Below are 12,214 nucleotides of genomic sequence, written 5' to 3' on the forward strand. Positions count from 1 at the left end.
AGGGGAAGAGGCAAATGTGAGAAAGGAAATCTAAATACTCATAATCTTTAAAATCAAACATTGATTTAAAAAGGAAATGAATACTGCAAATGTTTTTGCTTCATTTTCACCCATGAAATTAACCAGAGATAGTGATGGTATCAGTTAGGAATTACATTTGGATAGCTAATAGAATCCCGGTGGAACAGAGGACATAGAAGCTTAGACAGATGAGTTTACTTTTCTTTCAGACAACATGAAGTGCTGAGCTAGGCAACCCAGGGCTGGTGTGGTAGCTCCGTGGTCATAAAGAACCAAGGTTCCTACTATGTTTCTGCTATGCCATCCAGAGCATGTGTTAGCTCATTGGCAAGATAGGTGGTGGACTTTCAATCATCACATAGTCTTATTAAGAAATCCGGATATACAAGCCCTCCCCCTCCCATCTGCCAATAAGAAAAAGCTCAGAGAAATCCATTTTGGTCAAAGTTTGAAGAAGAAATCTGAAATCTGAAGGGGTAGACATATAAGCTGTTACAGGTCAGGTTGATGGTTTCAGACATTCTTTAAAGGCTAAGAGAAAATAGTGAACACTTACCATTAAGAAAAGTTTTTCCAGTATATGAGACCCCCCAAACCAGAGACCTAGTGTGCCAGAGAAAAAGAGGGTCATTTCAAAATGTTAATGTCAAAATGTTTTTAGGACCTAATAATCCTAAAGATGTATACCTCTAACAATAGAGCTTTAAAATATACGCAGCAAAAAAAAAAAAGAACTGAAAAGAGAAATAAGCAAATCCACAGTTACTCTTGGCTACTTCAACACTCCTCTCAGTAATTGATAAAGCATTTATCAATTGATAAAGCAATTACTGAGAGGAGTGTTGAGGATATAGAAAGCTTGAGCAGCATTCTCAGTCATCTTGAACAGCGTTCTCAGTCACCTTGACCTTGTTGAACACCTCATCCCAAACACCAGATTATGTATTCTTCTCAAGAACATATGAGACATTCACCAGAACAGACTGTATTCTGAACAATAAAACAAACCTCAATTAAAAAGATTTGAAGTCATACAAAGTATGTTCTCTGACCATAATGGAATTAAACCAGAAATCAATAACAAAAAGACATCTGGACAATCTGAACTGTCAAGAAAGTTAACAAAACGCTCTTAAATAATTCATGGGTCAAAGAAGTCTTTGACTATTTTTAATTGAACAATTGAGAATCACAACACATCAAAATCTGTGGGAGGCAGCTAAAGCTAGGCTTAGAGGGAATTATAAGTTACACATTCATATTTGAAAAGAAGATAGTCCTTTTTTTTCTGGCCACACCGCATTTGGGATCTTAGTTTCCTGACCAGGGATTGAATCCTTACCCTCTATAATGGAAACTTTGAGTTTTAACCCCAATGTGTGTGTCTTAGTCACTCAGTCGTGTCTAACTCTTTGAGATCCTATGGATTGTAGCCCACCAGACTCCTCTGTCCGTGGAATTCTCCAGGCAAGAATACTGGAGCAAGTAGCCATTCCCTTCTCTAGGGGATCTTTCCATCCCAAGGTCGAACCCAGGTCTCCTGCATTGCAGGCAGATTCTTTACTGTCTGAGCCACAAGGGAAGCCCTTTAAAACTCTGACCTCCAGGAAATTCCCAAGAAGGATAGTCTTAAAAATTTAAGTTTTCACCTTATCAGTTCAGTTCAGTCACTCAGTTGTGTCAGACTCTTTGCGACCCCATGAATCACAGCACGCCAGGCCTCCCTGTCCATCACCAACTCTCGAAGTTTACCCAAACCCATGTCAATCGAGTCAGTGATGCCCTCCAACCATCTCATCCTCTGTCGTCCCCTTCTCCTCCTGCCCCCAATCCTTCCCACCCTTAGGGTCTTTTCCAATGAGTCAACTCTTCGCATGAGGTGGCCAAAGTATTGGAGTTTCAGCTTCAACATCAGTCCTTCCAATGAACACCCAGGACTGACCTCCTTTAGTATGGACTAGTTGGATCTCCTTGCAGTTCAAGGGACTCTCAAGAGTCTTCTCCAACACCACAGTTCAAAAGCATCAATTTCACCTTATGAAACTATAAAATTAAGAGCAAATTAAGCCCAAAACAAACAGAGAAGAAAATAATGATAGTAAGAGCAGAAAAGAATGGACTTGTAAATTTAAAAAAATAGAAATGATAAAACCAAAAGTTCACTCTTTGAAAATATAAATAAAATTGAGTTATAGTTGGTACAGCTTTCTCCTGTGTGCATAACAATAATACAATTTCAATAATTTGTTCATTTAACAAATATTTATTTATCACTAACTATATGCCAAGTACTATTTTAAATGCTTGGAGAACATCAGTGTTCAAAATAACAACAACAACAACAAAAAGTTTTTGGAGAGTACTTGGTGAGGTTGTTGGAATAATGGGATTAAATGCAAATAGAAGTTGCATCCTGATTTCAAAATGTTTTGTACTATACCCACCCTGTCAACAGTTTTACTTTTGTAATAACTGAGTTTATAAGACTCCCAAAAGACAGAAACATAGCATTCTCCCTACACACACACATTCACTCACACTCACATAAGTCCTCTTCTGATGTTAGAGAACAACTTGAGTCTAAGGTGAGGTCAAAAGCCTATTAAGATTATCTATTTGCTATTCATCTCTGCATTTCGGTTTGGGAGGTTTCTATTGATGTATATTCTAGCTCACTGATTCTCTTTTCAGTGGTGTCTACTCTACTGATATCCTATTAAAGGCATTCTTCATTTGTTACAGTGTATTTGATTTCTACAATTTCCTTTGGATTCTTAAGTTTTCATTTCTCTCCTTAAATTACTCTTTCATCTGTATGTCGTCCGCTTTTTCTGTCAGATCCTTTAGTATATTAACCATAGTTATTTTAAATTCTTGTTTAATCCCAAATGTGTGTGATAGCTGAGTCTAATTCTCATGCTTACTTTGCTTTTCAGAGTGTACTTTCCCTTCCCTCTTAACAGCCTGCCATTAGCCTTCCAATTTGTTATTGAAAGCTGGACATGGTATATCGGGTAACAAGGACTGAGGTAAACAGGGCTTTGGAGTGCGATTTCTTTATTATATGGCTACGAGTTAGACTGTCTTTAATTTTGCTATAGCTGTAGGTTCCAGAGGCTTCAAATCCCTCCCATGTTTTTGTCTCCTGTTGTCTTTGGAGTCCCTACAAATCTGTTGTTAGAGGGAGCGTTTTCATGTATTTGTGGGGAGGATGGCCATCTTCCTGTCTTACTCCTCTTTCATGTTACTCCTCCGTCATCTTCTCTCTCCCAGAGCGAGTGTTTTGGAGGACTCAGTTGCAGTCAGCTGTTATACACTGGAGCATTGTTGGTGTGGTGATAAAATGTGGGAAAGGGGAAGCATTCTATGATTTTATGATTAAATCTTTCAGTAGAGCTGTGTTCCTGGGCTATGACCTTCAATATTTCTTAGATCCCATTTTCTCCACTTAGATGAGACAAGAAGGCTGGAGGAGGCTGGAGGCAGAGAAATATCCTTGCCCCAGGTGAAATAAGGTGCTGGTGAAATCTTTTCTTCTGGAAAGTAGGTCTTTATTGCAGAGAAGGCTCTAGACATATTTCCAGAGGGCTGAATATTAAATTGTGAAATGCTTCTTCTCAATCCCTGTTAGAGCTATGGGAGCCCATTCTTGGTTTTTCATTGTGAGAACCTGCTGAGATTACTGGAGGCAAAACCTAAGGGAGTGTGAGGACCTCTCTAATACTGTAGTCCCCACTAGTTTCACCGACTTTAGTTCATACTCAGTCTCTAGAAATTCATAAAAATTAATATTTAATTATTCCTAACTCATGGCTTCAGGGGCTCCTGCTCCAGATAAGCAGGTCTTGATTGTGACTCTCTGTATTGACCTCTCTCCAGATTTCAGGGTGGTGGGTTGCCCTTTGACCTCAGCTGTATGATGAATGAAAGAAAAGTCGTTAGTTTCAAGTTTATCCAGCTTTATGTGGTAGTTAGGAGGGAAGTGATAACTTCCAAGTTTTTATATTTTGGAGCTTAAACTGCAAGTCTTATTATTAATATTTAAGCAGACATTGCTACACAAGATGGACTTTAATTTGATAGCACAGACTAAGCCAAGTTCACACACTAACTACCTTAAAATTTTTAATTTTAGTTTTGACAAGATTCCTATAAATGTCATCTCTAAAATCAATATATTTGACTAATTTTTCTGACCCATTCCTGTTTTTAAGTTCTTCCATTTAAAATGGACTTCACTGTCTAACTTGCCAGTAAAATAAACCTGACCAACATCCTGCCATTACATATCTGCTCTCTCATTGGTTCCTGGAATGAGATCCATGTGGCCCATGTTTTTATTCCTTCAGTTTACCAACAGCTTCTGTGGGCCACCCAGAGTAAATCAATAATTATGCACCGTGACCGTGTCTCCCATTGCTGAGGTTATAGGCGGTCATCAGCCCTGTACAACATGCACTGAGGTTGTAATATGTCCTGTGTAAGGAAAGTGCCTTTGGTCTCATGTCTTACATAGGGGCTTAGTTGCTCAGTCGTGTCTGACACTTTGCGACCCCAATGACTGTAGCCCACCAGGCTCCTATGTCCATGACGATTCTCCGGGCAAGAATACTGGAGTGGGTTGCCATGCCCTCCTCCAGGGGATCTTCCCAACCCAGGGGTTGCACCCAGATCTCCCGCATTGTCTTACATAGGAGTTTGCCGTATTTCTCGGTAAACAGTTTCTACATTTCAACTTGGTTCCAAACTCCACTAAGCCCACACTTCGTCCTTTGAGAGGAATCTTGGGCTCCTAACAGACTGCAAAGGCCATGCACTATTATACGTTTGGAACTCCCGCCTGCCTCCTTTTAACCTATGGAGTAGCCCTCCTCCCAGCCTCTCAAGAAGCTCAGTACTGATTGGGGACTGCTGCGTCCAATGGGAAGCGGCGACATTGCACGTAGTCGAGGTTCGGGCGGGCACTCCGCGGTGGCGGTTGCTGGGAAACCTCGTAGACACCAGAGAGCCCTGCTGGTGTTTGGGTTTGCCGTTGGAGGTTGTAGCCGCCGGAGCGGGAGAAGGGGAGTTTTGTCCGCCGAGATGGTAAGCATGCCGAAACTACTCGGTTGTCTATTGATTTAATTCTAGTTTAGAGCCAGCCTGCTTCTAAAAAAGGATTTCAAGGGCATCATCTGAGAATTAAATGGGAAAATCGTATCTCAGAGACCGCAGGTGCTGCTATTTAAGCGACGCGCGCGCTGGCTGCCCTCCCCCCGCCGCCCCGCCCTTCATTAGATCTGCTCGGCAAAAAATTATTGCTTCCCACGTTTCTGGAAATTTGGGAGATGTTAAAGAACTGCTGAACAAATAAGTGGAAATAAAGCTCCAGGAGAGAGCGAATGAATAAATAGCGAGTTGACTTATTTAATGTGTATTAGAAAAACGTGAGCGGCTTTTGAACCGCACTTCACGGCCAAGGGGGAAGGAGTAGAGGATGGAATGAGGAGGTATTCCCTGCGTGATGGTAAAGAGCTGGGTATGTAGAACTCAGCTGCGCGTCTTAGAATTCTAATATGGCTGTTTATTGGCTGAGGAAACTTGAGTCAAGTTGCTGTAACTTTCCATGCCTCATCTGTAAGACGGGGAACACAAATAGTACCTGCTTCATTGATACATCTTAAAAAAATTTTTTTTTGATCTTCCACATTGCTTTTTTGTTATGTCTCTGAATTTGGAGAGGAAGCCAAGCGCCTTTTGTTTATTACAGTTTCATTTGTTTCTGGGGCTACATCAATGTATTTTTACAAATTAGATCCTGGAATACCAAAGTATGCTTTTGTTTTCCTTTCTCCATTTTAGGCTTCCAAAAGGAGAACTTTGAGCTTCACTGAAAGGCATCAGAAGTTAGTAGATATAAACTATTGCAAACAATTGCATGTCGAGGCACTACAAAGGCTACAGAATCAAACCAGGGACCAAATGGTGCAGAAGGAGAATGATGACCGGGCTGAGCGTAAAAGGTTCCTCAGATTATTACAGAATGAGCAATTTGAGTTGGATATGGAAGAGGCCATTCAAAAGGTAAGTTTTACTATTCATTCTTACATCATTTTTCTCTTCATTTTCTCTTTGGAAACAATGAAAGCCAACTGTTAATACTGGAATGGAGCAGATAGGATAAGGATCAGGCAAAGGATGCCTCCCTGTGAGTCAGCCCAGTGTAGTGGTAAAAAGCTGGGGTTTTGGAGCTAGACGGTGTGCCTTTGAGTCCTGGTACTGGATATGTTAGCTATGGAACCTTGAGTTAGTTGCTTTTACTTTGTCTGCCTCATTGAGAAAAGAATAATATTAGTACCTATGTCATAGGATTGTTTTAACAATCAGTTAGTACCGTTTTAATAATTAATACAGGCAAAGCTCTTAGAATAGTGCCTGGAAGAGTAAGCACTCGGGATTTTTTTTTTTTTTTTCCCTTAAATATGAAATCTCTAATTACTGACTTCCATGGTTTAAGTCTAGTTCTGTTGCCTTCCATAAAGTTCTAAAGACAAAAACTTAAGAACACCTGTTTTGAATTTACAGATATTGAACAAGTATTTTAAGTGGTAGAAAATGAGCACTTATATATTAGCTATGAATTTACTTTGGAACTTCCCTGGCAGTCCAGTGATTTAGACTCATGCCCTCAATGTAGGGGACAAGGGTTTGATCCCTGGTTGGGGAACTAGGATCCTATATATCACAAAATGCTGCCAAAAAAAAAAAAAAAAAGAATTAAGGTGTAATACGTAAATATGTAACTACTAAAGTTTGGAGACGGCTTTTGAGTGGAAATTTCTGAATATTTTAAGGGATGAGAGAGGTAGAAAAAGGGAAACCAACAAGAAAAGAAGGAGTTCTTATAAAAGTGAAAAAAGTATCTGATATTTATGTATTCTTTTAGTGTCTGCTCTATGGTCAACATTTTGTAAGATATAGGGAATGGCAAAAACAAGTTTTAAAAGTGGTATTCATCCTTCTGAGTTTCAAATTTCAGAAGCTTAGACATGACTTTTTAACCCTGGGCAAGAATATTCTTAGGGGTTAGATTTTTTCCCCCATTCTTTTTATTCTTATTTTTTCTTTAGTTTTTAAGAAAATCCCAGATATTGTATCAAGTCTCTCTTGCATACTTCAGTATACATCTTATAAAATATGGATTTTTTTTTAAACATAGCAGCATAATGCCACAATCTTACTTAATAAAATTATCAATAAATAAATTCTAGGCATCATTAAATACCATTCCATAGTCAAATTTCTGTGATTGTGTTAAAAGACAGATTTTACAATCCAATCAAGATCCAAACAAAGTTCATACAGTGTATTTGGTTATGTCAGATCCCTCTTAATCTAGAACAGCCCTTCCCTTGTACTTGTACTTTATTTCTTTAACTTCATGTTTTTAACATGTTTTTAACATGTGTTTAACTTGCTCAGTCAGTTGTTTAATAGGATATCCCACTTTATGTATTTATTTGTTTGCTTTCTCAGTAGTTCCTTTACTTTGTCCTCTATCTCTTATATTTCCTTTAAATGAAAGTTAGCCCTAGGGCATGATTAGATTTCAGTTCAGTTGTTCAGTCATGTCTGACTCTTTGCGACCCCATGGACTGTAGCACGCCAGGCTTCCCTGTCCATCACCAACTCGTGGAGCTTGCTCAGACTCATATCAACCATCTCATAATAGATTTATGTACAACTTTTTGGCAGTCACTCCATGGTGGTGCTTTCCTTGATATTGTAATCCACTAGCTGGTGCTAATGTTGATCAGTGGATTTAGAGAGACAGCCTGGTTCCTCTGTTGTAAAGATCCCCACCAAACTTGAATCTATGGTTTCACCAATGAATCTTTTTTCTTTATTAGGGGTTGCAGAACACTGCAACCCCAAATTTTGTTTAATTTTGTTGTTTAAAAACAACAGCAGAGGGTAATTTAGTACCCTGAAATACAGTTTTTACTGGAAAGGGAGATAAATAGTTAATTTTCAGAGTAAGAATTGGTGTCCTAGTTACTTCCATTGATGTATGCCTGTGTTGTTTTTTAAAATTTTGTTTTCTTTAGCTTTGGACTTTTTCTCTTTTTAAAATTATCTCTGTGGACTCATGGGTCTTTATATACTTGAATTAATTATATTTATTATTCATTTTCATGCTCAAATTGTCCTACCTTTGGCCAGTGGGTGCCTTTTTGTTGCTCTGTGTCCTTTTAACAAGATTTCCTTAATCTATGGTAGCTTCCTTGCTTTTTGTCAGAACAAAATGTTACAGCCTAGGGATGGTTAATTTTATGTGTCAACTGGACTGGGCCATGGGGTGCTGAGATATTTGGTCAAACATTATTTTGGGTGTTTTTAGATGAGATTAACATTTAAATTAGTAAATTGGGTAAAGCAGATTTTCCCCCTAGTGTGGGTGAGCTTCATCCAATCAGTGAAGGCCTGAATAGAACAAAAAGGCCAAGTGAGAGGAAAGTGCTCCTCCCTGATTGCCTTCCAGCTGGATTATTAACATTTTTCCTGTCTTCACATTTGGGCTGAAACATCAGCTCAAGTCTCAAGCCTAAAATCTTTCTGACAGGAGCTACACCACTGGCTCTGTGGCCTTTAAACTTAGACTAGAGCTAAACCAACTGGCTGTCCTCATCCAACTTTCCAACTCACCCTGCAGGTCTTGGGACTTCCCATTTCCAAAACTGCTTGAGCCGATTCCCTATTATATTTTTTCTGTTTCTCTGGAAAACTCTAATACAAGGCTCATCTTATAAATTTCTTTATTTACACCTGGAATTGGCCATTTTACTAAGGAATTCTATTATTTTTTAGTGGAAATAATATTTAGAGACAAGTTGGGTTTAGATATGCTTATTATTCTTGGTTGTTAGATACGCTTATTATTGTATTGGTTCCAGGTGTTTTCAGCAGACAAATAAGTGTATTTTTAACTTTTTGAGATAAAGTTAGGCTTATGGAATAGTTGCAAAAATAGTATTAAAAAATCCTGTATGCCCTTAACCTGAGTTCCCTTTATGTTAATGTGTAACATAATCATAGAACAATTACCAAAATGAAGAAATTAGCCTTTGCACAATACTGTTAACTAAATTGTGAGATTTATTCAAATTTCATCAGTTTTTCCACTGACATCTTTTTTCTGTTCCCAGATCACAAGTTTCATTTAGTTGTCAGGTCTCTTTAGTCTCCACCAATCTTAGTCTCCTCCATTCTATGAGAGTTCCTCCCTTTTTCTTGTCTTTCCTGACCTTGACTATTTTGAATACTGTAGTTTTTTTGTTATGTTAGTTTTTCTGTTGCTGTGTATCAAATTACCACAAATTTTGCAGCTTCACACAACACCCGTTTGTTACCTCACAATTTCTATTGGTCAGAAGTCCAGACGTGGTGTAGCTGGATTATCTGCTTGGTCTCACAAGGCTAAAATCAAGGTGTTGACTGGGATGCATTCTCATATGGAACTTGGGGCCTCTTAGCTCACTTACTCAGCAGAGTTCATGTTCTTGTAGTTGTAAGACTAAAGTTTTCATCTCCCAGAGGTTGCTGACATTCCCTGCCACATGACCCTTCTCTACACATGAAGTTTACTTGCTTTCTGGCACCAGAAGGTGTTCCAGACTCACCTTATTCTTTCCTTGCCTTGGAATCAGCCAGTTCTCTAGGGAGACTTGGTTCCTTTCATTGGAGAATGATATTTAGAAACCAAGGTCTGAATGATAGATGTGCTCATTATTATGTAACGCTCGAAGGGGAAAGAACTAGAAAATAACCATACACACACATCTGTGTTCATATTTATGTCTGTGTCTATCTGCATGTATTTATTAATAAAACAAGCCATGAGTCCGTTGGTACTGCTGACTCCAGTCTGCCTCTACAGGGATCACTTTTGTCTTTCCCCTTTCATTATTTATTTGTAATTGCATTCTCCCAACAAAAAGAAATCTGGCTTTCATTATCTATAATATATTTACTTATTCTTTCAACTCCAGAATACAGATAGTTTCAGAATTGCTAACCTGCACCCATGTGAACAACAAATTTACTTACTATATTATAGATTTGGGTACAGTTCCTTGTGTCTCTCACTTTTTTACAGTTATTTTGGTCCACTCCTGCCTATCTACTTCATTGTGGTTATTTGATTGATTTTTGTTTTGCCATTGCTTTTTAATACAATTAATTTGTTATAGTCAGCATTCATAGTTCTCCCCATATCTGATTGATTTGTTATTTTTTTAAATGTTGAACTAACTACAAATCCTTGGGAAGGTGCAAAGATAGTATGGAGTACTGTCCACTGGCCCCTGGACAGTTTCTTTCATTGGTTACATCTTACATAGCTGTACTACAATATCAAATCCTGGAAAGTGGCATTGCTGCATTATGCTTATGTACTTCTGTGTCATTTTATCAAAGGTATACATTTATGCAACCACCACCTCATTCAAGAAACAGAGCTATTCCATCCCCACCAAGACCTCATTCATGATACCCCATTATAGTCACACTCTTCCTTCAATCCCCACTGTGCCAGCAATCACTAATTTGTTCTCCATCTTTATAATTTTGTTATTTCAAGAATGTTATTAACAAAATGTTGTGTAAACAGTCGTGTGCGATTACATATGTATATGGAATCATATGTGTGTCACTTTTGAATAGGCTGTTTTTATTCCACATGATGCTCTTGAGATTCATTTTTAAAAATATTTATTTTTGATGACTGGTTTACAGTATTGGTTTGATTTGTCATACTATTAATCATTGGTGTACCTATGTCCCCTCCCTCTTGAATCTCTCTCCAATCTCCCACCCATTCCCACCCCTCTAGGTTATTACAGAGGTCCAGTTTGAGTTCCTCTGAGTCATACAGCAAATTCCTGTTGGCTACCTATTTACGTATGTTAGTGTATATGAATCCATGCTACTCTCTCCATTTATCTAACCCTCTCCCTCTTTTACCTCACCCTTATCCTTAAGTCTGTTCTCTATATCTGCATCTCCAATGTTCTCTATATAAGCAGTCTCCAATGCTGCTCTGTGAACAGATTCATCAATACCATCCTTCTAGATTCCATATATATGTGTTAATATATGATATTTGTTTTTTTCTTTCTTACTTACATTACTCCACTCTGCATAATAGGTTCTAGGTTCATCTACCTCATTAGAACTGACTCAAATGTGTTCCTTTTATGGCTGAGTAATATTCCATTATATATATGTGCCACAGCTGCTGCTGCTTTTTTTTTTTTTTGGCACTTTATTTTTTAATTGAAGGATAATTGCTTTACAGAATTTTGTTGTTTTCTGTCAGACATCTACAAGAATCAGTTATAGGTATACCCATGCCCCTCCTCCCAAACCTCCCTCCCATTTCCCTCCCCATCCCACCCTTCTAGATTGTCACAGAGCCCCTGTTTGAGTTCCCTGAGTCATATAGCAAATTTCTGTTGGCTATCCATTTTACATATGGTATTGTAAGTTCCCATGTTACTCTCTCTATACTCTCACTTCTTCCCTCACCCCGTGTCCATAGGTCTATTCTCTATGTCTGTTTCTCTATTGCTGTCCTGCAAATAAATTCATCAGTACCATCTTTCTAGATTCCATATATATGTGTCAGTATATGATATTTATATTTCTCTTTCTGACTTACTTAACTGTATAATAGGCTCTAGGTTTGTCCACCTCATTAAAACTAACTCAAATATGTTCCTTTTGATGGCTGAGTAATATTCCGTTGTATATATGTACCACAGCTTCTTTATCCATTCATCTGTCAGTAGACATTTAGGTTGATTCTATGTTTTGGCTATTGTAAATAGTGCTGCAGTGAACATTGGGGTACATGTCTCTTTTTCAGTTTTTGTGTCTTCAGGGTATATGCCTAGAAGTGATATTGCTGGTACATATGGTAGTTTTGAAAAGTGAAAGTCGCTCAGTTGTGTCTGATTCTTTGCGACCCCATGGACTATACTGTCCATGGGACCTCATGGATTATACATATACAGTCCATGGAATTCTCCAGGCCAGAATACTGGAGTGGGTAGCCTTTCCCTTCTCTAGGGGATCTTCCCAACCCAGGGATCAAACCCATATCTCCCACATTGCAGGTGGATTCTTTACCAGCTGAGCCACAAGAGAAGCCCAA

At 38.5% G+C, this 12,214-nt stretch overlaps 1 protein-coding gene and 1 long non-coding RNA gene across 5 annotated transcripts in view; one reads left to right on the forward strand and one right to left on the reverse strand.

Annotated features, from left to right (window-relative positions):
• Nucleotides 1-3,061: 3,061 nt before the first annotated feature.
• LOC145513534 (uncharacterized) lies at nucleotides 3,062-4,878 on the reverse strand. Its single transcript, XR_014059479.1, has 2 exons — nucleotides 4,712-4,878; nucleotides 3,062-3,933 (listed from the first exon to the last, which is right to left on the reverse strand). It is a non-coding gene; the product is annotated as an uncharacterized LOC145513534 (long non-coding RNA).
• Nucleotides 4,879-4,937: 59 nt separating this feature from the next.
• The window catches only part of MNS1 (meiosis specific nuclear structural 1), a 67,388-nt gene continuing 60,111 nt past the window's right edge, over nucleotides 4,938-12,214 (forward strand). For all 4 annotated transcript variants that reach the window (XR_014059475.1, XR_014059474.1, XM_081510198.1 and 1 more), the window contains exons 1-2: nucleotides 4,938-5,106; nucleotides 5,863-6,084. Coding sequence is in view for 2 of the 4 variants with exons in the window: in XM_081510198.1 (XP_081366324.1) it covers nucleotides 4,942-5,106; nucleotides 5,863-6,084 (387 nt within the window). In the remaining 2 variants the exon portion in view is untranslated. The remainder of the gene's footprint in view (nucleotides 5,107-5,862; nucleotides 6,085-12,214) is intronic.

Source organism: Giraffa tippelskirchi, chromosome 7 (genome assembly GCF_054371585.1).
Source record: "Giraffa tippelskirchi isolate mGirTip1 chromosome 7, T2T-mGirTip1v1.2.pri, whole genome shotgun sequence".
NCBI lineage: Eukaryota > Metazoa > Chordata > Mammalia > Artiodactyla > Giraffidae > Giraffa > Giraffa tippelskirchi.